Genomic DNA, 27,850 nt, shown 5'->3' on the forward strand with positions numbered 1-27,850 from the left:
ATATATCCGCGCCGCAAACTCGAATAAATTATACATATGGAGCATTCCACGTGAAAGAGGTCCACCTAAAAATAAACTGTTTGGAATTTTTTAAATAATAATGAAAACATGTTAGTGGATGTATTGTATAAAGTTAATGATAAAAAAAGTAAACATTATATGCCTTGCGTCAAAAATATTGAAGGTTATCGTTTCCCTAATAGCACAAGACGTCCTCGGGATGATCCTGAATGTCTCGGGACAATAATGGAACGGACTTAGGATATTATACTAAGATGAAAATTTCAGGACTTCCCGAGCAAGGTTAAATAAACTAAAGGAATTCTATATACAGCCTACATTATACCCAGTGGACGTAATTTTAAGTCGTCCACACAGCACACTGTATTCAAACGACGTTTTTGGGACGTCTAAGCCGAGCCTAAGGACATCCGTAGGTCGTTCAAAATCTAAGTCGATCCTAAGGACGTCCTTTGACCATCTCTCTGTGTCATATAATACAAACTAGAAAAGCTAAGGAAAAATAGAAAAGTTCACGGTTATAATACTTTTCCGCATTCCTACATTATCAAATAACTAACTCCTTTAATGTTAAAATTTTTATTTAATAAAGATTTGAATTTGAGCAAAGAAATTTGAGATTAAGAATTTTGCTTTAAACAAAAAAAATCAAGACTGCCTACGGAGGGTTAATCCAGACTATATATAATATCTAAGTATGTATATAAAGAATTTAAGAAAGTTTTTATTATAAATTACACTTAAACATATAAAATTATTTTAATAAAAAAAAACGATTGTGTTGTATCAGAAAATTAAGTATAAGAGTAGGATTTGTTTTTTTATTGATGCATTGGACTGTACTAGCTTTTTTTTTGCTTTCATCAAATTTTAAACATATACCTAAATATTATTTTTAACGCAGAATGTGCACTACTTCACCAATAAAAAGCAGGCCTATAATACATATGACAGCTACTCTGAATCATAAAGATCAACTTAAAATTATACATTGTTTTTAAATAATTAATTAAATATTTAATTCCTAATAAATAAAAATAAATAAAATATTTCTTTTATATATAATAATTAAATGTTAATTTCACAATTTCAAACATATAAAGATTTAGAGCCGCTGTTCATATATCATCAAAAATTGGCTGCGTTTAGCGAAAAATACAGCTTTGCAATTGTTGTAAAATTCTTTAATATAAATGGTTATACATTTAGATACAAAAAGTAAGGGCAAATATTAATTATATCAAAGAATTTTACAACAGTATTAATAGACAAAATAGATCTATGAATGAAAAAACCTCAATCTACATCTCAATGAGCAGACAATATTAAAAAAAATTTTTTTTTAATGTTTTCTTTAATAAAAATTTTTTCATACTTAATTTAGTTATTGTATTATATTGACATATTTTTTAGTTGCATTCTTAAACAAATAATAACAAAAAAGTTATTCCAGATGCTAATCCGCATTTGTAAATATCAGTAGAAAAACTATAATTTTATATATGTTTATATAAATAATATGGTTTAATTATACATAGTTCTTTTCAATAATATAAATTTACTTAATCTATCAGTTATATACACATATTAAAATAAAGTGTTCACAGATCATCACGAGGGATCCAGTTCGCAGCGATTACGGAGGTCAAGCAACGTTCACCGGAGTCGCGACTTGGATGACCGTTGGGTGACCGTTTGGAAATTTTCGAGAAAAAATTCCCGATTTTTTTTTGCGAAAAATGTTTTTTAAAATGTTATTAAAATATTGTTTTGCTCATTGGAATTATGTAGTGTAATAATATAATATATTTATGCGGATATTCCTTAAATATCCTGAAATGCGTATGTATATTCCGAGGATTGCGAATGGACGTCCTTAGGACTCCCGACGGGACGTCCACAGGATGTCCGTAGGCAAGAATGAGGCGCTCATTTGGCAGTCCACAGGATGTTTCGGGACTATAACAGGTAGTCCCCAGGATATCCTGCTCGTCCCGACAGGACGTCCCTTTTTTTTTTGTTTTTTTGTTTACAGAGAGGAAATGCGTTACCGCATACCCCAGGCCCCGGGGGAGGCCTGGTGGTTATGTGGGGCTCTTCCCTGCCGACTAACGTGCCGACGGGGACATACCCACTAAAACCTCTCCGGGTGTCCTGCCCTGGTCCTTGACTGGGGGGGCTCCGGGAACGCGTGCAGCATACTTCCGGAGCCCCCCCGGACGACAGGACGTCCCTGTGCTACTAGGGTTAAATTAAAAAAAAAAATTTTTTTTTACATTTTTGCTTAAAATTAAAAACTTTTTAGAGACATAATTTGTCAAGATTTTTTTCGTACTTTTAGACAAAAATATTAATTTTAGTGACAAAAATTTAATAGTATCAAAAAAAGTAATTTTTTAGTTTTAAATAAAAAAATGAACAATTTTATTCATTATTAAAAATTCTCAAAAATTCTCAAAAATACTTTAATACATGTAGGACTTCCGTTTCCGGTAGCGAGAGTGATTGACGTGTGTGCAATTGATAAACAGGTGTTAAGGGATAAGATGAGACGTGGTGGAGTGTGAGGAGGTGAAGGAAAAGAGAAGAGGCTGGTGGTGGAGGGTGAGTAAGGGTAAAGGGCGGGGGTAAGAGAGTGGAGAGATAGAAGGGAAGTAGGTGAATAGGAGTTGGAGGTTAGGCGAGCAGGAAGTAAAGCAGGCCACAAACGTAGTTAGTGGATGTTGTAGAAGCATAGATTGCAAAATAGTGTTCGCTCAATAAAACACACTTAAGACACAATTATAATTATTGAAATATTTAATATTCGAGATGAGAGAAATCTGAATACAATTTCAAATAAGCGGTTGTAATGACAAAAGACTTCACGGGGTCTACACGCACGGAAAATAAAAGAAAAATGAATTATTTGGGTTTAGAACATCAACGAAGTGAGCCGCTTAGATTTAAATACAAAAATGCTCGTTACACTGAAATATAAAAAGAAATTATATCGAAATATATTTTCCGACACTTCCCCTCGAAACGAGCACGACTAAATATCGGATGATGGTTTCAAGATTTTCAATGAAGTAATCCTGCCAGTCTTATCAATTCGATCAATCTGGGTCTTGCTAGAGCCTTGGTAAATAAATCGGCAATATTTTTTTCAGTAGGAACATGTTCAAGCCGTAGAAATTAATCTTGTAGGGCTTGACGCACGAAATGATGACGAACGTCGATGTGTTTGCTTCAACCATAAAAAATCGGGTTTTCGGCAAGTTTTAACGCTCCGTAATTGTCAATGAACAGTACGGGGTCCTGTAATTCCGGAAAACCAAGCTCTTGAAGAAGACGTGTCAAATATATTGACTCCTTGGTTCCATCAGTCAAGGACATGTACTCGGCCTCAGTAGAACTTAAGGCTACTGTCCTCTGCTTCCGAGACTCCCAAGATACTGGGCATCCACTTAGCAAAAAGATGTATCCGGAGTAAGAGCGACGATCATTTGGACAATTTCCCCAGTCCGAGTCGACATACCCTCGCAAAGGCTTAGAATCTTCGGTAAATGTGAGACCTAGTTCTTTTGTACCTTTAAAGTAACGCAGGACACGTTTTGCTGCGGTCCAATGAGTTTTTCCGAGTTGTTAAATTGACCCAGGCAGCTGGCGGCATAAGCAATGTCGGGTTTAGTTGTCAGGGCAAGATACGTAAGACAACCGACGAGTTCCCGGTAAGGTACGTCGTCTTCTAACTCGTCCGGATCGGCTTCTTTGAAGAGTTTTGTGTTAACATCCATTTGTGTAGTCAATGGTTTAGCATCCGCCATTCCGAATTGTTCCAACAAATTTTTGACATAGACTGCCTGATTCAAGATCACTTGACCTTTGACTTGTCTGAATTTTATCCCCAGACAGAAATTTACAGGTCCAAGATCCTTAACATCAAATCGAGAAAAAAGCACTTTTCCGAGTTTGGAAATTGAGTCCGGATGACTGGATATAATAATGCCACAATAATGTCATCAACATATATTGCGATGAGCGTGACGTCTTTTCTTAAAGTATAAGCATGGATCTCCCTGCGAAGGTGAAGCTCCAAAATAAAGTAAAGCATCTCGTAGCTTGGCGTGCCATTGTCTTCCGGCTTGACGTAGGCCGTAGAGAGATTTTTTTCAGCAAACAAACTTTGTTGCTTTTTTTGAAATCGCTCAGCATCTTCTTTGCCTTCCTTGCAATATTCGAATTTTTCTCTTCAATGAGAATTTCAAGCATCTCTGTGAAAAACTTTGGCGGCTCCATATGAATCACCTCCTCGAGCTCTCCGTTTAAGTAAGCTGTAGTGATGTCAAACTGCCAAATCTTTATATTGAATTGAGCAGAGAGAGCTGCGATGAGACGAATCAAGCTCAGACGTGCGACAGGGGCAAATGTCTGATTAAAATGCACACCTGGTAATTACGAAAAACCTTGTTCTACCAGACGAGCCTTTTTTCGTTCGATTTTGTTGTTTGCTCCTATTTTATTTTGGAGTACCATTTGACTTCCGATGACAGTCGAGTCTCTCGGACGATCAACTAGTTCCCAGGTATTATTTTTGAGTATCGAACGCATCTCTTTGACCATAGCATCCTCCCACTCGGATGAGTCCGGACCAGTAATCGCCTGACGCAGAGGTACTTCGGAGAGTAGAACTTGCTCTAAATTAACATCGCAGATTATAGCCTCGTGGAAAAGTCTGTCCTCGATTACCAGTGCGGATAAGACGCGGTCTGCCTCTTCCACGTCTCACAGTGAGCATCTCGTTTCTGAAAAATGCTGCCTCGGGCTCCTCCGCAGGAACATTATTAGGCAAATCATAGAACTCTTCTTCAGACGACTCCGGTGACAAATCTCCGAGATGATGCTAATCCAGAAAATGATTCTCCGGCTGCGACTTAGGCTGCGGATCCGGCTGCAACTCCACGGAAGAAGGAGCGTCATCGTCGACTAAAGGATTTAGGAGATTCACATCGATGAATTCGAGATCTTCTTCCCGCTTTCCCTCGACGATCTCCGGCCTCTGGCTTTGAAATCCTAAATTTAAAGGCGTCTCGATGCTTGTAGACTTTTCGGAAAATTTCATGTCCCGTGATATGACGACCTTCCTGTTCTCAGGTATTCAGATTCGGTAACCTTTGCTCTCTTCGGAAAATCCAACGAGAATACCATCTTTAGATCAAGGTTCCAGCTTTCCCTTCCCAGGAGCGCGGTCAAGACAGAAAACCGAATTCATGAAGATGGCTTACGTCAGGCGGTTGTCTAGTCCATATCTCGTGAGGCGTCTTCCCTTTTAGACTTTTAGTAGTCTGTTGCGAATATAATTCGCAGTGTTGACGACTTTAGCCCAGAAATGTGAAGGTAAACTAGACTGAAACAATAAACAGCGAGCCATGTCAAATAATGTACGATTTTTGCGCTCGGCAATGCCATTTTGTTCCGGATTATACGGAACCGTCAATCGTCTTGTGATGCCCCGTGCCTTGAGATATTCCTTGAATTCGTTGCTTAGGTACTCTCGTCCGTTATCAGTCTGCAAACATTTAACAGAACGTCTCTTCTGGTTTTCTACCAGAGCGATGTATTCTTTAGTGGCTTTGAAAACTTCGTTTTTGGACTTTAAAAATTTTACTTCACACCATCGAGAGTGATCATCAATGAATTCGATGTAATACTTTACGTTGCCGATTGAAGCGACACGCATTGGTCCACAAACGTCAGAATGCACAATATCCAGAAGTTCAGATTCTCGAGACGACTGTCTTGGAAAAGACTTGCGAGACATCTTGGCGCAGATGTCACATTCCACATTGTCTCCGAGCTCCTTTCGAGTGAGACCAAGTACAGCTCCACTTCTCTCCGCTTCGCGTAGATCTGCCATATTAAGGTGTCCAAGACGTCGGTGCCATAAAATTTTGTCATCTGAAGAGACTGAGAGCGGAGTTCCGGAGCCAGTTACGGCATGAACGACTTCCTCGTGTTCTCGGACGTAATGCAATCCGTCGATCTTCTCAGCGACGAGTTTCAGGTTTCCCTCAATATCCGTCACAGATGCAGTGTTTCTGTAAAAGATCACTTTGAGTCCCTGTTCAGTAATTTTATCTACCGAAAGAAGATTTGTTTGTAGGTCAGGAACATATAAAGTGTTCTGCAATGAGACGTCTTTCATCGCTCCAAAAACATTAGCCTTGAACTTGACGGTGCCCTCGGCTATGCTTTCTGTGTAGTCACTGTTGGCAAGATATAATCTCCCATGCTTTGTGAAGTCTGTAGATACAAAAGATCCGGCGTTGCTGCACAAACGCGTAGTTGCTCCACTGTCCAAGCACCATCGGCGAGCTCGATCTTTAGGATTTATCAGAAAAACTTCTCCGATACATAGCGAGACTTGTTCCGACAACTTTTGTTCAGTGGAATTTTTGTTTGGATTTTTACGACAATTGGCATCTTTATGCCCGAACAAGTTGCAAATAGAATATTTGATTTTGTTCTTCTTGTTCTTAGTCCCCTTTTTGCTTCCAAATTTTCCGAAGTTCTGCTGTGTGCTCTTCTAAGACGATTTCGCGAGCATCGCTGTTGATCCGGAACTTTTCTCGTGACGATGAGCATCAGATTCCTCAATGATCTTCACACGTAAGGCATCCGAATCCGACAAGTCATTGCACGATTCGATCGCCACGCGAAAATTTTTAAAACTCGGCGGCAAGCTGTATAACAATGCTATAGTTAAAACGTCGTTATTTATATCCACATCCATATCTTTCAGCTTATCGACGGCATTGAAAAACAAACCAACGTGCTCTCGAATATCAGAGTTCTCCATTCGGTGAAGCATTAATCTTTTCAAAAGGGTCACTTTTTGCGTCGGCCCTTTCGACTGGTAAATAGACTCCAATTTAAGCCACACAGCACGCGAGGTTAGACATCCCTTAATTTGTTTAAGTTTAGATGAACTTATTGCGAGGATGATATCAGAACAAGCTTTGCTATCGCCCTTTAACCAAGCAGAAATAGCTGTGGCATTCTCGGTATTGCCATCGGCTCGGGTTTTATGTACGTACCGCTTACAAATTCCCATTCGTCATTTTTAATCAGAAGCGCCTCCATATGAATCTTCCAAGTGTCGTAGTTCTCTCAGTTAAGGGATTCAAAACGTGTGACGTGAGAAGACTGCATTGCGTCGATTAATTCACTTCTCGGAGTGAGCACGGGCGAGCACAGAGAGTAATGTGGCGTTCAAAGGAATAACGATTCGGAATTCACTCGTGTATAGAGTAAGACCTCTGGACCCATAACCTGTTGTAGAGATTGTCGTAGATTGCGAAATAGTGTTCGCTCAATAAAACACACTTAAGACACGATTATAGTTATTGAAATATTTAATAATCGAGATGAGAGAAATCTGAATACAATTTCAAATAAGCGGTTGTAATGACAAAAGACTTCACGGGGTCTACACGCACGGAAAATAAAAGAAAAATGAATTATTTAGGTTTGAAACATCAACGAAGTGAGCCGCTTAGATTTAAATACAAAAATGCTTGTTATGCTAAAATAAAAAAAAATTATATTGAAATATATTTTCCGACAGTGGAGAAAGCACTAAGCAGAAGAAAAGGCAGAGATAGCGCCGTCGTGGCAGAAGTGGGAAACGCAAGGAAAAAGATCAGACGGGGACGTGGGAAATTTGAAAAAGGAAAAGATAATAAGATAAGAGAAGAACAAAATGTAGGAAGGAAAAAGGAGTGGAGAGAAAGGAAGGGAGATAAGAAGGCAAAAAGAGGGGAAAGGGAAGGAGAAGAGGAAGGTGGGAAGACCGAGCAAAGCAGAAGGTTTGATGAAGGATAGAGTATATAGTCTGTCGCTGATAGATTCATTTAAGAGAGGAGAGAAAAGGAAGGAGATAGATGCATTACAGGCAGATATTTTTAAGAAAAGTTTAAAGGTATTGAGATTGCCGGAAAAACAGCAGAAAAAACAGCCGGAAAAGCAACCGGAAAAACAGGAAAAAGAGGGGTTAAGTGAGATATTAAGGGAGGTGAGGAAGAGTTTTAAGGAAATTAAAGCAGAATTAAGAAAGGTGAAGGAGGGGAAAGCAGAAATGAGGGAGTAAATGGAAGATATGAGGAAAATATTAGACAGTTTAAAGAAAAGAGTGGAAGAAATTGAGAAAGGTAGGGGGAGGAAGGAGAAAAAGGAAAGGGGTGAGGAAAGAAAGGAGGAGGAAAAGGTAAAGCAGATAAAGAGAAGGAGAAAAGGAGAGATGAAGAATTTAGAAGAAAGGATGAAGAAAATAGAGTTAGAGGGGGGAAAAAGGAAAAAGAAAGAGAAGAAGAGAAATATAATTATAAAAGTAGTGAAAGCAAAGGAGAAAAGGATAGAGGGGTTAAAAAGAAAGATAGAAGAGATAGTGGGCAGCGGGGGAGATAGCGAGAGTGGAAGGGATAAGGAATGTAGGGAAGAAAGATAAGGAGGGAAAGAAAATGGTATGGGTAAGATTAGCGAGTGTAGGGGAGAAAATTGAAGTGATGAAAGAAAAAGCAATCTGAGGGAAAAAAGGGAGTGGATAGTAGATGATTTGACAGAAAAGAAGAGAAGGATAAAGTGATGGATAAGGAAGGAAGCGGAAAGGATAAAGAAGGAAGGTAGGAAAGTAAGAGTAGGATATATGAAAATATGGATTGAGGAGAAATTATGGGTATGGGATGAGATTAAGGACGAGTTGAGGGAATGGCACGGAAAAGAAGTAAGAGAATGGAAGGGGGGGATAAAGGAAAGTAGAAGGTTGGAAAAAGAGAAAGGGGATTTTTAGTAGGGTGGTGGACGAAGAGAGAGGGAGAGGGGGAAAAAAGGAAATATAAAAAATGAGAAGTATAGGAAAAAGAGGAAGAATAAGAAAAAAAAAGATGGTAAAAAGTATAAGATAGGCTTTTGGAATGTGGCAGGCATGAAAAACAAAGAGAAGGATTTCAGGGAGAGACTAAAAGAATGGGATGTGATGTTCCTGAGTGAGACTTGGTTACAAAAGAAGAAACGGAAAAGAGTTCAAAAATGGCTGCCAAAAGGATACGTGTGGGAAATGCAAGAGACGGCAAAGAAGAGTAAGAAAAGGAGGGTAATGGGAGAAATGATTATGGGGATAAGGGAAGGATACGGATAGAAAAGGATGATAAAAAAAGAAAAGAGGAGGGATTACAAGCAGTAAAAGTAAATTTAGGGGGAGAGTGGTGGAGGCTAATAAGAGTGTATGTGAATGGAGATTTGGAGGAAAAAATGGGGCAGCTGAGAGAGTAAATGGAAGAAGGAGAGGAAGGAGTGAGGGTGTTAATATGGGGGATTTCAATGCTAAGACGGGGAGAAAAGGGGAAAGAGTAGGTGAGGATGAAGAGGGAGGGATAGAACAGAGAAAGAGGAGCTCAAAGAATAAAAAAGTGAATAGAGAAGGAAAGAAACTATGTGATTATATAGGAGAATTGGGATAGTCGATATTGAATGAAACCGTAAAGGGGGATAAAGAGGGGAAATGGACGTATACAGGAGGAAAGGAAGGATCGTAATAGATTACGTGATCGGGAATGAGGAGACAAGAAGAAAGGTAGAAAAGATGAAAGTGGAGGATTGGGTGGACTCCGACCATCAGCCGATAACGGTATGGGTGGAGGGAGGAAGGCAAAGGGAAGAAAGATTCGGAAAAGAGAAAGGAAGAGAAAGAAGGGGGGTTTGAACAAAGAAGAAAAAATAATTTGAGGAATACTTTGGGAAGAAGGATAGTAATGGTGAGGGAATAGAGGAGGTTTGGAGGAAAATGAAGAAAAGAGTAGAAGTGGCATTAGAGAGAATAAAGAAGGAAAAGAAAAAGGCACAGAGAGGATGGTGGGATGAGGAATGTAAAGATAGGAAAAGAAAGGTTATGGAGAAATTAAAGAGATGGAGGAAGAGAAGGAAAGAGGGAAAAAAATATAAGGAAATGAGGAGGAGGTACAGGGAACATTGTGAGGAAAACAAGAAAAGGGAGAGGAAAAAATGGGAGAAAAAAATAGAAGGAATAAGATCCGAAAAGAATGTGTGGAAGGTAGTGAATAAAGGAAGGAGGAAAAGAAAAAGAGTCAGAGAAAAGATTGAAATGGGAGAGTGCAAAAAACACTTTAGAGGGGTACTGGGGGGAGTGGAGGATAAGAGGGAAGGTGGAGAGAGGGATAGAGAAGAAAAAAGAGATTAGTAGAAAGAAAATTGGTAGGGCAATAATGAAATTAAAAGAGAGAAAAGCGGCGGGAGAGGATGGGATTATGAATGAAATGGAAATACGGGAGAAAAGAAATAAGGAAATGGCTTTGGGAAATATGCAATAGAGTGTGGAAGGAAGAGAGATGGCCGGAAGAATGGACAGAGGGGATAATGGTACCAATAGTGAAAAGGGGAAGGGAGAAAAAGTAAAAGACTATAGGGGGGTTACGCTTACGCAAACGGCGTATAAAGTGTACGCAGTGGTTTTGGCGGAGAGATTAAAGGAAAAAGTGGAGAATAAAGGGATATTACCACCGAGTCAAACGGGGTTCAAAAGAGGGGTAGGAACGATAGATCACATATACGTGTTAAACTATCTAATAAATAAGAAAATAGCGGAAACGAAAGGCAAAATAGTAGTTATGTTTGTGAATATGAAAGCAGCGTTTGACTTGGTGGAAAGGGAGATACTGGTACAGACAATAAGGAAGAAGGGAGTGAGAGAAAGTCTGGGGATGAGGTGTGAGGAAGTTTTGGAGGAGACAATAAGTAGAGTAAGGGTGTGGAAAAGAGAGGGGGAAAACTTTTGGATAGGTAGAGGAGTGAGACAGGGATGTCCGTTGAGCTCTTGCATGTTCACACTACTGTTAGCAAATTTGGATGAGGAGTTAGAAAAGGGGGGGATGAAGGGGGCGTAAAGGTAAAGGAAAGAAAAATCTATTCCTTGGCGTATGCGGATGATGTGGCGGTAGGATGAAACAGGGATGAAAGGGTTGATAAAAACATTACAAGGATATGTAGAACAAAAAAGATTAGAGGTAAATGTGGAGGAAACAAAAGTGATGAGGTGTAGAAGAGAGGGTGGGAGACAGAAAAAGATAATATGGAATTAGAAAAAAATGAAATAGAAGAAGTAGAAAGGTATAAGTATCTGGGGTACATGATGATGGCAAATGGGGGACAAAAAAGGCATATAGAGAAAAGAGTTAAAAAAAGAGCGGTGGTGATGGAAAAGGTATGGAGAATAGAAAAGAGGAAATTTGGAAAGGATTGGGCTAAAAGGATGTGGTTATTTGATAGGTTGGTGTAAACGGTAGTTAGCTATGGTGCAGAAATTTGGGGGTGGAAAGAAAGGGAAGGGGTAGAGAGGATACAGGACAGGTATTTGAAATGAGTAATAGGAGTGGGAAGGTACACATCGAGGTACATAATAAGGGAGGATATGCAGAGAGAAAAATTAAGGGGAAAGGCAAGAATGATGGCATGGAGTTATGAAAAGAAACTGGGAGAAGAAGGGGGGAGTTGGCAAGGTTATGTTTGGAGGAGATAAAAGATAGAGCGAAGGAGGGAAAAGTGATGGAAAAATGGGAGGAAGAAAGAAGAGGTTTTTATGAAGAAAAGAGCTGGAATATCAAGGAGATAGAAAAGTTGAGAGAAAAAGGAGGGTTAAGGGGAGAAGAGGTGGTAGCAAAAGAGAGGAGGCGGCAGGAGGAGGAAAGGTGGAAAAGAATTAGGAACTTGAGTTTTAACAGATGGTATAACAAAGTGAAGAAGAAGGAAGTTCCGGAGTACTTGAAGAGGGATTGGAAGCAGGAAAGATGGAAAAGGATTGCGAGGTTTAGGTTAGGAACATATATGGGAGGAATGCACGGATTGGGGGATAGAACAGAGATGGCAGGAGATGGTAGAAAAGGTTTTAGGTGAGAGGGGGGAAGGAGAGATTTGGATGAAGAGACTGGAGGAAATGAGGGAAGGAGGAGGTTGGCTTGGAATTAATGGAAGTATGGAAGAAAGGAACGAAAATGCGGCGAAAACGGAGGTCCAAGGAATGAGTGTAGAATAATGTATGTATTTTGTTTTTTCTTCTCTCTCGTGCGGAATGAAAAGATGCGAGAAGCATAGGTATTTTATAAGCGGAGCGGAGGTCCGCAGTATACCCCGCAAAGGGAATAAAGCACTACTACTACCACTACTACTTTAATACATGTAGAATATTGCACCATAAAGCAAATTTTGGAATTGTAATGAAATCCTCTTAAAAACAAATATTTTTTCCAATACAAAATTATAATTTCAGCCAAAAGCTAAATAATATCATTTTTTATTAGCCAATTATTTAGTACTAAGTAAATAACATATTTCTAACAAATAACTATTAAATAAAAAATAGTTGTGACGTAAAAATTGTGAAATAAAAAATAGCTGCATTATATATTATTTAGACTTTCTTTTGGAAAAAAGTCTTGTTTCCTCATCAAAACTGAATTTTTTTATAATCAATTAATCTTTTTTTGCAGGAATAATTGCATAATATTTTAATGTACCCGGAATTATTTTTGCTAATGCGAATCTTGGTTCCAAAAACTTACTTGATTTGTTGTGATTTGTCTTCAAACTAAATATAATTGTTGTTTCTTTCATATCATTTTTAGCCAACGTGTACAATATCTCAGCATTGAAGATTACTTCCTTCCTGAAGATTATTAAATTAGAATTAAATTCTAATTTAATAATTATAATTTGCTTTAACATGCGCGAGATTTTTTAATATCATGGCCGAATGGCATTTCTTTACTACAGCACATGGGAAAGGTCTCTGTGATGGTACTGGTGGAAATTTTAAACAATTAGTAAGGAAAGCTACTTTGCAAGGAAGTGTAATCCTCAATGCTGAGGTATTGTACATGTTGGCTAAAAATGATATGAAAGTGACAACAATTATATTTAGTTCAAAGACAAATCACGACAAATTAAGTAAGTTTTTGAAACCAAAATTTGTATTAGCAAAAACGATTCCGGATACATTAAAATATCACGCGATTATTCCTGCGAGAGAAGATTAATTAATTAAAAAAAAATTCAGTTTTTATGAGGAACAAAAATTTTCCCAAAAAAATAAAAAAATAAATAAATAAGTCTAAATAATATATAATGCAGACGTTACAACTATTTTTTATTTTATAGTTATTTGTTAGAAATATGTTATTTACGTAATACTAAATAATTGGCCAAAAAATTGATATTATCTAGCTTTTGGCTAAAATTATAATTTTGTAAAATTTTTGGAAAAAATATTTGGTTTCAAAAGAATCTCATTGCAATCCCAAAATTGGATTTATGATGCAATATTCTACATGTATTAAACTATTTGTGAGAATTTTTTTAGATTTTTAAAACTGTATAAAATTGTTCATTTCTTTATTTAAATCTAAAAAATTACTTTTTTCGATACTATTAAATTTTTGTCACTAAAATTAATATTTTTATCTGAAAGTACAGAAAAAATCCTAAAAAATTCATGTCTCTAAAAATTGTTTAATTTTAGCTAAAAATGTTAAAAAAAGAAAAAAAATTTTTTTTTAATTTAAACGATAGCCTTCAATATCTTTGATGCAAGGCATATAATGCTTACTTTTTTTATCATTAACCTTATACAATACGTCCACTAACATGTTTTCATTATTATTTTAAAAATCCCAAACACTTTATTGTATAATAAATTAGAGCGTCATGAAAATATACGTATAATATATGTTACGTAATTTGAAGCGGCTGGCCGGAGCTTGTACGTACTTTACATTGGTTCAAATTGCATGTGTAGAGCTTCACTAATGCTATAGTCGTCAACATGTATGCTGCCATGGTTTGAAATATGCATTGCAAGTCTCCGTGACATTCGACCAATCTAGCAATCTGAAAATAAATAAACAAAAAATACAGCTTTATTTATCACTGTTTCTAAAACAAAGCTTCTAATTAAGAAGAAATAGCTCTACCGCGCGCGCACATACATTTTATCAATTACCTGTGGAATAAAGAGAGAAAATATGCCCAAAGTCACGATACTCAAACAGATTAATTTTGTTTTTCGTTTCTGATACGGCCACTGACCGGCCAACGATAATAGTTTCTTAACGACACCGTAATAACAACGGTTTGGAGTCTCCATTGCGATTGCAAGCGCGCGGTTAAGACAGTCGGAGTCCCAGACAGTCTTACGTTCAAAGAGAATAAGAGACGTCCATCACGTGCAGTTTCGACTAACTGTAAATTTTTATTTTACCCACGTCTCCCATCTCCCTTGCTATAAGACTTATAATTTAGTGGACCTTGAACATATCATACATTACACGCTAATAATAATACAGCTATATACGCGGCTCGGTTTCCCTTCCTTCAATTCTTTTTCTTTCTTAGTACGTATAGCTAGGGGTGTTTCTCAAATCAACTAGCGGTGTTGCGTACGCACGCCCTAATGCAACAATGACATGTATATAATAACTTTTTTTACACGATTGAGTAACACATGAAAGCAACGTTTCCTTGACACTAAATATAGAGCAGGAAAAGCAAAACTCGATTTATACTGATATATAATTTTTCAAATTTTATCCGTTGACGGAAAATGTATCGATCGAAATAAAAGCTATGTGTTTCAGTTCTTTTCCTCCTCCTCCTTCTTTTCTTCCCTTGACTCTAGCTTCTTTGCATTCCATTCGCAATAAGAGACTTGCAACAAGTTAAATACAATTCAACATTCGATAACATTAAAGGTAAATTAAAATAAAAAATGTAAAATAAAAAATATACCTACACATGTGTGTCGCGTGCGTTAACAATTATATATATATATATAAAATAGACTTTCAATCAAAGGTACACAAATGCAGCTTTTGCTTTTGATAATCAATTGCTATTGCACAAATAATAATTAATCGTATGTCGGAATAACAGTTACTGAATTGATGCGAATACCGTAAAGTACGACAATGAAGTTTGTAGAGCCTTAAAGTAAAAGGGAGAGCCCCAACTGCCTACAAAATCAATTGCCTACAGCGTCGATAGCCAAAACACGTTTGCCTATAAATCTTTCGTACACAAAATCTTTTATCTACAAAATTGATTGCCCACAAAAATTTTTGCCTACAGTTTGATAGCTTACAAGGTCTATTGCGCACAAATATTAAATTGAGAAACAAATGTACGTTTGCACACAAAAATTTTTGCCTACAGTTCGATAGCCTACAAGCTCTATTGCGCACAAATATAAAATTGAGAAACGAATGTACGTTTGCACACATAACATTATTGCCTACAATACATTTGCCTACGAACTTTATTGTGCACAAGTAAAAAATTATAAGTCCAATGCGACAATTTTAGTAGTATAAAAATTTTTATTTTAATAAAACTTTTTAATTTCTGTTTTCTCTTTAATTTTTAGAGATTAAATGTTACATATTCCATTGAAAACTTTTTTAAATTAAATATATCCACTTGAGTTAGAACAAAGAGATTCTTCAATGGAAATACGCAGATAGTACCACTTTGGTTTTGTATAGAAATTAAAAGGAGTATTACGTGGGTTAAAATAGAAAAATTACGTACGTTTGTTTTTTAATTATATTTGTGCGTAATGGAGCTTGTTGGCTATCGACCTGTAGGCAAAAATTTGTGCGTGCAAACGTACATTTGTTTCTGAATTGTACCATATTTGTGCGCAATGGAGCAAGTAGGCTACCAAACTGTAGGCAAAAATTTTTGTGTGCAAACGTACATTCGTTTCTCAATTTAATATTTGTGCGCAATAGACCTTGTAAGCTATCAAACTGTAGGCAAAAATTTTTGTGTACGATCAATTTTGTGAATAAAGGTTTTGTGTACGAAAGATCTGTAGGCAAACGTGCGTTGGCTATCGACGCTGTAGGCAATCGATTTTGTAGGCAGTTGAGGCCTTCCCAAAGTAAAAGCATTATATGTATGCATGTGTATGCAGTGAGAGCACATTGAAGAAGCAACAGTTATTTATAATAATTCTTCTTTTACCAAGGTAAAGCTCTCTCGAGAGAAAACGTAAACTTAAGAAACTCAATCAAAGACTCTTCATCATTGTCAGTATAAGTAATTAATTTTTGTGATTTGATGGATGTATTGTACCAACATATCTATATTGTACCAATTATCATATCTGTTATATTTCACACAAATGTGAATTTTATGCATGAGATATGTAACGAATATGTATTTATAGATGAATGATTATATTTCTTTCTTTTTTGAAAGAATTATCTTACATTTTGTCTTTCAAAAATGAGAAAGAACAAATGCATCAATTCACTAATAACGTATAACGCAAATTTTATTGTTTTTAAATTATTGTTGCTATCATCGTTCTGCTGCATCGTTTTTAGAACAATAAAAAAAACGTACATTTTATTTTGTACAAAAAATAGTTATTAATTTCATATTCATAATAAATGACTTTGTACTTGTAGCAGTGTAATGCTCAGTCCTATTGTTACTATCAAAATGACTGCATAGCAAAAGGAACACAAAACGTATCTTCGAGATGTTACGCGTCCTGTTTGTGTGAGCGTGCGTGCGTGCGTGCGCGCGCGCGTGTGAGTGTGTAACAAACAATATATGAAAGTTTAACAATGAATTGAATTTTGTCAAAGTTTTTATTCTAGATAAGTATTCTTACATTTACAGATACATGTTGCTCTAATATTTGGTCTAATCATTCGACTTTGTATATTTGCCCTAAAACTTTTTGTTATTTACCTTAAAGTTATTTACTTTAAAACTGTGCATGCACAATGAACGCGGTTTTTTCCGGTATGTATCATCCGTATTAGTATTTACAGTATTCGCTTTGTCATTGCGATTACGCGATAAACATTAATGTTTCATCAAGACAAGATTTTTTTGTCTTGAAATGCATTTCTTGTTTTGTCTTGATTTTCAAGATAAGAAATTTAGGTTTTCTTATCTTGACTATTTCTTGGTAATGCATTTCTTGTTTTGAATTTAAGAATCTTGAATTTCTTGAAACTTCTTGATCTTTTTATACATATTACAATTTAAAAAATACTCATCTATTTTAATATTATCAAAATTTCCGACAGAATCACAAAAACTTTATAAAATTAAAATAGGCGTAAAAAGAAGAGGTGCTTAGATAAATTTTACAAGAAAATCGAACAAAAAATTAATAAATCATTAAATAAAAATGCAATTGTGAGCAATTAGTCCAATTAAAGTAATTTCCCAAGCTATGATAGCATGCAAAAAGATGTAGTAAAAGTATTCCCTTTCGTCGATAAAGTAATATCCCGGATATGTCAATAGAATAGGACGGGATTTATTGAGAGGTAATACAACATCCAACAATTACGGAATAAGAGACATTGACAAAAATAGACAAACAACTACAAAGACATATACTACGCAAGAGATGATGATAATTGTGTAATAATTATTAAATTGTATGTTCAATTTTCATACACGAAAGAGAAGAGAAATACACACACACACACACACATAGTACTTTATACTAATTGATTATAACTGCAGACTGTTACAATGTTTTATCTTATAATTAGTAGATATGTATAAAATATTGTTGGGCCGAGTTGTTATAAGTACTGCCAAGATAAGAAAATTAATTTTTTTATTAATTACTAGTTTCTGAAATTGATAGGTAATCGCGGCAGCAATCGAAGCAATCGTCTTGATCGTTAGAAAATGTGATCAGAACGAATACTTGTATAACCGACATATACCTATATCAATTGAATTCTTTGATGCTTTTCTGTGCCTTTTATCAAAAATGTCTATACATTAAAAAAATGTAGTAGTTACAAAAGTAAGGTAAAAAATAAACAAATGCACCCCAATTCAATTTGTTCAAAGAGTATCATGGAAAGAAGACTTCGTATATACGCGTTACACAGCACTTTGTTGCAATTAAGGTAGCACGTGTACAATTTCACTAAACTTATCGTTGCTAATATTAACGATGTCATAGCTTCCAAAATACATTGCAAGTTTCTGTCGCATATTACAAATCTGGCAAACTGGAAATATTATTGTTTTCATTAGGCTCAAAATTTATGTCAATATAAATACAATATAAAATTAAAATTTAATCAGTGTTACCGCCGGAACGTTTACGGAAAATATATTTAGAGTTATCAAGCTGACGCCGAGCAACTTCGTTTCCGATTTTTGATAAGGCCACTGATCTCCAGCCAATGACGTCATTTTTTTAACATCTTAATAATTGCTTCACGACATTAGTTGATGGCGGATTCTTCGTTTCTGGTCTTGCAAATTTGCAGACGACAGTTGACAGAAAATTTCTTTGTCACAAAAATTTTTGTTCATCGTTTTATTCGCTTGTTCTCATCTCTCAACATGAGAATACATACAGTCTGACAAGTTACGAGATAGTAAAAACACATCATAAACCATATAATGCAAACGCTATAGACTTTGTATAGCACGTGCGCGATGTACTTCTGTCGATTACCGCGCACAGAGTACAACAAACGACACACACATAGTGTGTCGTTTTCACAGGAATAACATTTATAGAAAATTTATGTGAATCCGCGCGTGTTCCAAGCATCGCACGTCATTTGCGAATTCCCTCCGTGTATGAAACGTAGTAAAAAATTTTCTTGGAAATTATATAAACGCCGAGCGTACAGCGCGCGGCGTTTATATAATTCCCGAGAAAACTTTTTAATCTTCTAATAGTGACACGTGTTATGCGTTTCTTTCCTTTTCTTTTTTTTTACACTTTTAAAAACTTGATTTAGCAGACCCTTACTGTCTCGTGAGGGAAGAGAAATTTTACGTTACATTTACCGATGATTTGCGGTAATAAGGATAAATGAGGGTGATTTTTACCTCATACCTTACAATTGTTTCTACACAGCGTTACCTTGTAACTATAATCTTATAATATTTACATGTTTATTCTCTCATTACACTTTTACTTTCTCGAATTACGAATACTTTTTTATAACGCAACTCCGTTTGATTTCAAGCTAGTACTCTAATACATAAAGGTCAGCAAGTGATGAAGATTTCTTAAAATGTATCATTACAATTAATATATGTATGTTATCGCAAATGTTACTCATGTACTAATGGATAACTTGTCTTGATGTTAATACACTCAGAATTACAACTTTTGTGGATTGGCTGGATAATCTGGATATATTCGTAGGTTCTAATGTTTGATATTTCAACACTGCAGATCGTTCCTTAATTATTCCAAAGACGAGAGTACGGTAAAGTATGACATTGAAGTTTGCACGATCTTAAAATATACATATTACACGTATTATTAAATTATTGTACGTTTACAATGTAATTCTCAAATGAGTATTAGAAATTGTAAGGGAAATGTTTCTTGTTTATTTAAGGAAGAAAAGATCCTACAAGAGTATACGGGGTATCCGATACCCCTCTTAATTAATATTTTGGGAAATGAAAGAAGATGGAATTTTTTAACTAATATTTTCTTTCTCAATTTTTGCTCAGATTATTATATTTATTAAAGTTGAACAACCAAGTTGCAAGGAGTCTGGAGTACGCACAAGTGTAACATATGAGGCCATGCAGAGCTCCTAGCTTGGATTTACTGTACGTTCTCTCTCTCTCTCTCTCTCTCTCTCTCTCTCTCTCTCTTTCTCTCTCTCTCTCTCTTTCTCTCTCTCTCTTTCTCTCTCGATCAAAATTGTATTCCAATTGTTTATTAATAAATAAATAAATGAATAAATAAATCAATAAATTGATAAATAGGTAGATAATTAATAAGGGTAATTATTTACTATAGGGAACCCAACTCCAATCATGTTGACCTTGATGTACGTTATAGAGGCAAGGATATTGAACAACTTTTCTTTAGAAATTAATTGGCGCTTTTCTACAGATTTCGAAATATACTTAGAGAAAGAAAAAACAGTTTTTCTTAATTATTTTAGAAAATATTTATTTTAGAAGAAAAAGTATCCAATAAAAAATAAAGCTTATAAAAAACTCTACAAATAAGATTTTATACAGATTTTACCTAATTCCAATACTTTAGTCGTTATAATCGAAAAACCATTTTAAACAAATTTTGAAAAATTCCAATTTTCACATATCGTACAGAGAACGCATGGGCGGGGAAGGGGATCCACCCCTCCACCCTATATTTTTCCTAACCCAACTCAACTCTATTTTAGTTACAATTTGGACATAATTTCAAATCTAATGTCGCAACGTAGTCAATTGGATATCCTTGGCCAAATTACAATTAAAATAGGGTTAGATTGGGTTAGGAAATATACAGGAAGAGGGTGTAAGGAGAGGGGCGGAGCCCCTTCTCCGCCAACGCGTTCTCTGTACCATATGGATTTTTAACTTTCCACGCAAAACAAATTCCTCATTAAGTGTGTGAGTATATGTCTGGTTATTACTGAAAATGAATTATTAATGAAAATAAAAAGAACTCATTTTAAAACAGTTTTTCTATTGTAACGACTAAAATATTAAAATTAGGTAAAATATGTATATGACCTTTTTTTGTAGAACTTACCACAAGCTTTATTTTTTGTTTGAGCAGAATTTTTTTGTAAAATAATTATTTTCTGAAATAATTTAAAAAAAAATGTTTTTTCTTTATCTAAGTATATCTCGAAATCTGTAGAAAAGCGCCAATTAATTTCTAAGGAAAAGTTGTTTAATATCATTACCTCTATAACATATGTCAAGGTCAACATGATTAGAGCTGGGTCCCCTATAGTAAATAATTACCAAATTCAATGTAATTTTCTATATGCACATTTCTGGTGAATGTAAAAATGTTTTATCGATACTGGAAAATAATTCTTAATTTATCTAGTACACGCATTAAATATAAATAAAATATTTTTAAGCGTTTTCTAGATTTTTGAAATTTTTTTTTCTCAACATAGATGCTTTGTATTTTAAAAAGAAAGCAGTTTAGGACACATATTTATAGAATCTCTTCTTCTTAAAATAAGACAAAGAATATTTCCCTTCACAATTTTTATACTTATTAGGAATCATCGTAATCAACATATGTATGTATATTATAAAATTTACCATGGTAAAGTTCTCCATTGAGAAAATATAGATCTTGCCAGCGCTTAAGAAAATAGGTTGAAGACTCTTTTGCATCACAAACAAAAGTATTCTTTGCGTCTTGGGAGATGTTTCATACCAGAGACTATTATAACTGCAACGCTTCAATGACACGCTAACTGAATCCCAATAAAGTAATCGTCATAAAATTATTCATCTTACATTTTATCGCGCGTTTGAAGACTGTGATCTATCAGCTTTTGTCCTTCGAAACTGAGGCAGAACAGATGGATTAATTGACCAACGACATACATCACGTATCTTATCACTTCTAAAATATCGGCATTCTGCTGTGTGATCTCCAATACGAAAAATATAACATTTTAATTTCTCTTGTGCATATATGTCTTTTCTTATTTTTTTCAAAAGTGTACTGATAAGTATATCTGATCTCAAGTGTTTGCGTAAAGCCCAAACGTTGAATAAAATTTTGAAATAAATACATACTTGTAATAATGTAATGCTAATCATTATTGTATTTAGCGCTATTTGTATAGCCAGAGTTAACGAAAAGGTATCTTCGATCAGTTGAGCGAATCTATGGCACAAGCGTGAGACACAATGATAACAAGAATTAAAGTTTTTCTTTCCACTTTTTGCTGTCTTTGACTCTCCTCTCTCTCTCTCTCTCTCTCTCTCTCTATATATATATATATATATATATATATATATATATATATATATATATATACAGTGACGCTCAAAATAATAGAGCCACCTCTAGCGGAGAGTGAATGAATCACATTATTATTGGTTAGTCTTATTTACAGTTGAGGTTAAACAATTTCTTGTCGTTAGACAAGTGTAGAGAAGACATTGATGGTATCTTAATGTCGCGGAATAGTATTGTGTAGTGTAAAAAGGTCGAACATAACTTAAAGGTCAGTATTAATTGGGTCAAAATAATAGAGCCACCTTATTTTGCCTTTACTTAAAGTTCAATTTTCCAATTAAAATATCTTCTTTCATCAAATATTTTTATTACTGTTTACATAAATATCCCACAATTTAATTTACCAATGATTTTTCAATAATCCGCACTTTTAGATGGGAAGAGCAAAGCACACAAGTGATAATGAACGCGTACTAATATTTCAAATGTGGAAAAATGGTTCAACAATGAATAAAATTGCAAAACAGTTAAATGTTTCTCGGAAACGCGTTCAGAACGCAATTAAAAAAGCGAAACAAATTAAGCCAACACCTGAAAATCGAGGAAGGCCCCGAAAAACTTCTGCGCGCTTGGACCGAGAAATTACATTAAAAGTTAAAAAGGATCCTTTCTTGAGTGCGCCACGCTTGAAAAAGATGGTATCCAGTCAATATAATATCAAATTATCAGCATCAACTATAAAAAGAAGATTATGTGATGCAAAACTCAATGGTCGCATTGCTAAGAAAAAACCACATGTATCTAAACGAAATATCGAAAAAAGATTAACTTTTGCCACAAAGATAGAGATGATAAATGGTGGCGTAATGTGCTGTGGTCCGATGAATCAAAGTTTAATAGGTTCTCTTCGGATGGAAAAGTGTATGTGCGACGACCACCGAATCAAGAAAACAATCCCAAGTACACTTTAAAAATTGTGAAACATGGTGGTGGCAATGTTATTGTCTGGGGATGTTTCTCCTGGTACGGCGTTGGCCCATTATTTCGAATCAATGGCATTATGAATGCAGAAATGTATAAACACATTCTTAAAGATGTTATGTTACCATATGCCAGAAGTGATATGCCTTTGATATGGAAATTTATGCACGACAACGATCCAAAACATACCGCTAAAATAATAAAAAAGTTTATTGAGAAGGAAAAAATTTCCATTTTGGAATGGCCACCGCAGAGTCCGGATCTAAATCCGATAGAAAACCTGTGTAATACAATTGACAAAAGAATCGATTGTTCGAAAGCTACAAATCTTGACAATTTTTGGGAGGAAATCCAAAAAGCTTGGTACTCAATTTCTGAAGCAGAGTGTAGATGTTTGGTAAGCTCTATGGGTAGAAGATGTGAAGCTGTTTTGAAAAACAAAGGATTTCCTACAAAGTATTGAAGCACGAAAAGCAAAAAAATATTTTTGTTAATTAGTTAAACTTAATAAACAGGTGAACTTATTAGGTGGCTCTATTATTTTGGCCTAATTACTAAGAAGCAAAAAATTTGCATTACAATTATTTTATTTTGTTCGCGTCAGTAGTGATAAAATGTGATTAAATTCTGGTCAACAGTCATTACTTATAATATGTAAAATTGTTTATTCTATAATAACAATATATTTTGCCTTAAAATTTAAAGTTATTTCCCCAACATTGCACTGGCTCTATTATTTTGAGCGTCACTGTATATATATATATATATATATATATATATATATATATATATATATATGTATATGTATATAATCTATCTATCTATTAATTAGCTACTCACTTTAGAGCTTTTCGGTGCGTATACACAGAAAATGCAATTTGTTTGCGGTACACGTCACTTGTATGAGAATGTAAAACGTTCATGGTGTTATTACGTTTGCACATTAATCGTTCAAATCGTAATCTGCAAATATATTCGTAATGAAGCATCAATTTTGTTAACAAGAATATGCTGTTTTTACCCGACTAAAGTGAAAATACTGCAGACATGTTCAATGTAAGTTAGGAGTATACAGTCGTGACTGACTATTCCAGACATTGCAATTTCCCAAGCCATAATAGCATGTGAAAAGGTATAGAAGAAATATTTCCTTTCGTCAACAAAATAATATCCTGGATATGTCGGCAGTATAGGGCGAGATTCATTGAGAGGTAAAAGGACATCCAATACTTGCGGTATAAGGGATACAGACATAAATATATATACGGCCATAAAACAATACACTGCAACGTACATAGATAAAGGCAAAGAAAATAGGCAGAGATGTAAAAAATGTGAAAAAGAAAGTTGGATGATTTGTTTTTCTTACAAGCATATACCAAAGAATATCGTCTGCCGTTCTTGGCATATCTCTTCATAATTTCGTATTCTTCAGGTGTTTCCAATTCGTTCCAATCAACGAATAATTGATCAATAAGAACTTTCATCTGGAAGCATCAATGATTAAGGAAAAATTTTTCTTTATTGGTCAACATGCTCTACAATAATAAAATAAGATATCCTCCTTACATACACACACACACACGCGCGCACGCGCGTGCACACGCACACGCACACGCACACGCGCACGCGCCCGCACACGCGCCCGCACACGCACTCGCACACGCACACGCACGCACAGGCACGCACACGCATGCACACGCACGCACACGCACGCACGCACGCACGCGCGTACGCACGCACGCACGTAAACATAACGTTGAGATTTAAGATACGAGATCTGTTCTTTTCAGCTCAAGTTTAACTGAAACAGACAGTAGAGATTATAAATACAAATGCCACACAAATGAATAATTTTACGTACTTTACATCGGTTGAAATAACACGTGTATAGTTTCACCAACGTTACACTTGTCAACATGTAAGATGTCATGGTTTCAAAGATACATTGCAAGTTTCCGTCACATTTAAAAAATTTCGCTACCTAGAAATTCAAATATATATATACATACATGCATACATATATATATATATATATATATATATATATATATATATAGTATATATATACACACACATACATATATATATATATATATATATATATGTAATCAAAGTGGAATAGCTTCATATATAATCAAAGTGGAATAGCTTCTATATATATATATATATATAGAAGCTATTCCACTTTGATTGAAAATTAATTTGAGATTGCATGTCGCAAAACTGCGACTTTTTTCTCTTTTGACTTTAACCGTTTATACATACATATTATTTTTTTTACTTTGTATTTATTACCAATAAATTCACCCTACTTTGAACATTTTAACTTTATACATTTAATTTATGGAATCATACATAGAATCTTTAATTATCGTAGAATTAACCGGTATATAAATGAGGTTGAAACTTGTTCCGCGGTATGCATGGGATAAATTAACATATTATATTGGCCATATAGTATCGGCCTTTCATGTTGATTTGACTGACTTTATGAATATAAGTGATATAAAAATTTAGATTGTATGTAACTTGAAATTACCTGTGGAATAATCATAGAAATTGTACTCAAAGTCACTAAGAGCACACACAACAATCTCGTTATTGGTTTCTGATAGGGCCACTGACCCGACAATGATGTTATTTTCTTAACAACACCATAGTAATGATTCCAGTTGGCGTTCATACTTTTAGTCGCAAATAATCTTTTGTCTCTGACTTTATCTAAGTAACTCATTTCATTTTACTTAAAACTTTCCTTGGTCCCCTTGGTACGAGGGACAGTTTAAGATCCTGGACAGGTGATGCATACATTTGCATAATACAAACGTGCATGCTATATGCCTATAATTTTCCAATAGTTATCACACGCGTTTCCGCAACGCGTGGCGTAGCTTACCGCACGGACACGTACGGATGATAGTAGTATTTATTCCTTTGACAATAAATACAACTTAGGGGAAAGCGAAACCCTATTGACAGGCGCGCCGCTTAGCATATGTTAGTAATGTATGTTCTCTTCGAATAGAGCTTATCGATCGAAAGAGTATTTTTTTTTTCTTTTCTTTTTCCGCGACAGTTCTGGAAGCAATCTTCTCATTTTCGGCAAGTACTTAAAGTCTTACGTTTAACAATAATAATCTTACTTGGTAAAAATTGACATAAACTAAAAAAATAATTTGATGTAAAAAAAAGTAAATGAAATAAAACAACTCTTCCTTAATGTCACTCTTTCAATATATTTTTTAAAACGATGGATTAATTTTTCTATTCTATTAATCCTTAAACACACAAGCGAGTCTGAAAGACTCCATATAAAGCTTCGAACGTTTGCTGTGTAAAGACGGAATGAGATAAGAGGTTCGAACCAAGAGGTAAAAAAAAATTGAAATCTCTTTCGATTGATATGGTTGATCAATTTTTTTGGTCAACTAGAATTCAAACGGCATGCCAGCAAAGTTTTGTTGGAGTCTGTGGGACTAACATTGTGTATGAATGAAACTTTTTTGTGAGTAATTTGATATAAAAAAAACTGCACAAAACACGTCTGTAGATCCATTTGTGTATGTTACTCTCATATACTCTGGCCTAGTTTATACCGAATATTTGATACTAACTAGTAATTTTCTATTAAGTTATCTTAATTTCGGCAATAAATTTAAAGAATAGTATACTAAACTGGTACAATATAAATCGAGATAATTAAATATATGTATCATGTATACACGCATTGTCGAAAGTAAGATAATTTAATAGAAAGTTACGAGTTAATACGCGTATCAAGTGCTCGGTGTAAACTAGGACTCTGTCTAAGGGTGCGATCCATTAGATGTTGCAGATGCTTCGAATCGCTTCAAGTATGATTTGCTAACTCGTAACTTTCTATTAAATTATCTTACTTTCAACGATGCGTGTATACATGATACATATATTTAATTATCTCGATTTATATTGTACGAACTTAATATACTATTCTTTAAATTTATTGCAGAAATTAAGATAATTTAATAGAAAATTACTAGTTAATACGCGTATCAAGTGCTCGGTGTAAACTATGTCTGAAACTTTTGAAGCATCTAGTGGATTGCACCCTAAAGTTAGAATACTATATAGTGCTATGAAAAAAAGAGCTTCTGCGCAGAGTCCAAAATACATTATGAAACACATCAATTTTCAATTTTAAACACCTTGAGTTAATAAAAAATACCTCATATTCGCCTTCTTACATAAGTATGATTTTTAATAGAAATGGCAGTGACATAATTTTTTTTTTTATGACTCTTTAGCTTTAACACGCCGTATTATAAAGTCTTTAAAAGTTTTTTGTTGCAAAAATATAATTTTTTTAACAAAAGTGGATTTTTAGACACCCAAAAATACTTCCTATATTCTTCTTATATGATTATACTTATATGATTATACTTTTTAAAAGGAATGGCAATGTCATAATATTTTTTTTTGAAAGTATGACTCTTTAGCTTTAAAAAGCTGTATTCAAAAATCTTTAAAAGTTTTTTGTTACGAAAATATGATTTTTTAGAGAAATAGTGTATTTTTATACAATTTCTCATTTTTGCTTAATGGTTTTTCTTTTATAATTTAATAATAAATCATTTTTTGACAATGCCGATTAGTCAGTCACATTTCTGAGATTCTGAACTTTTTTATAAAAAAAAGATTATTGAAAAATATCGATTGGAACTAAAGTTATAACTTTTCAAAGTTGAAAAAGTCTCCCAGACCCGCAAATATGTTTACGTATTTTACGGGATTCGGTGTATTTAAGAGTTAAAAAAAATGTTGGAATTTTTGTCTTTAAGAGGGGGAATTCGGTCTTTTTGGCCAAAAATATAGTAAAATTTAGAAATTTTTTTCAGAAATTAACTATACAATTAATTTGAAATTTGCACCATGTTCTTATCCATATTTTAAGAACGTACAGTTGTTTTTTGCTAATTTTTAATTATAAATAGAGAAGTTATATATGATTGAATATCACGCTGCGCAAAGTTCTTTATCTACTGGTATATACGGTATTGATCTTCCAGG

The 27,850-nt window shown here is 34.7% G+C and overlaps 2 protein-coding genes across 6 annotated transcripts in view; both read right to left on the reverse strand.

The window, feature by feature from the left end:
- LOC113005898 (odorant receptor 13a) overlaps nt 1-15,482 on the reverse strand; it is a 75,720-nt gene extending 60,238 nt beyond the window's left edge. For both annotated transcript variants that reach the window (XM_039451294.1, XM_039451293.1), the window contains exons 1-2: nt 14,069-15,482; nt 13,837-13,956 (exon numbers count right to left, since the gene is read on the reverse strand). In XM_039451294.1, coding sequence (XP_039307228.1) covers nt 13,837-13,956; nt 14,069-14,212 — 264 coding nt within the window. In that variant the 5' untranslated portion in view covers nt 14,213-15,482. The remainder of the gene's footprint in view (nt 1-13,836; nt 13,957-14,068) is intronic.
- Nucleotides 15,483-17,501: 2,019 nt separating this feature from the next.
- On the reverse strand, nt 17,502-26,455 carry LOC113006103 (odorant receptor 13a-like). 4 transcript variants are annotated; one of them, XM_039451291.1, is made up of 9 exons: nt 25,344-26,442; nt 24,666-24,785; nt 24,171-24,288; nt 23,823-24,084; nt 23,642-23,764; nt 21,655-21,745; nt 21,370-21,506; nt 21,169-21,301; nt 17,502-19,375 (listed from the first exon to the last, which is right to left on the reverse strand). In XM_039451291.1, the coding sequence occupies exons 1-9, from the start codon at nt 25,536-25,538 to the stop codon at nt 19,325-19,327; spliced, it is 1,230 nt and encodes a 409-aa protein (XP_039307225.1). In that variant the 5' UTR covers nt 25,539-26,442; the 3' UTR covers nt 17,502-19,324. The 4 variants fall into 4 exon arrangements, 2 of the variants coding, with proteins under 2 accessions (XP_039307225.1, XP_039307226.1); XR_005575132.1 differs by having other exon boundaries at nt 19,360-19,375; nt 21,169-21,326; nt 25,344-26,449; XM_039451292.1 differs by lacking the exon at nt 21,655-21,745 and having other exon boundaries at nt 21,370-21,420; nt 25,344-26,448.
- Between the last annotated feature and the right edge of the window lie 1,395 nt (nt 26,456-27,850).

The sequence above is a fragment of the Solenopsis invicta genome, chromosome 6 (genome assembly GCF_016802725.1).
Source record: "Solenopsis invicta isolate M01_SB chromosome 6, UNIL_Sinv_3.0, whole genome shotgun sequence".
In the NCBI taxonomy this organism is placed as follows: domain Eukaryota; kingdom Metazoa; phylum Arthropoda; class Insecta; order Hymenoptera; family Formicidae; genus Solenopsis; species Solenopsis invicta.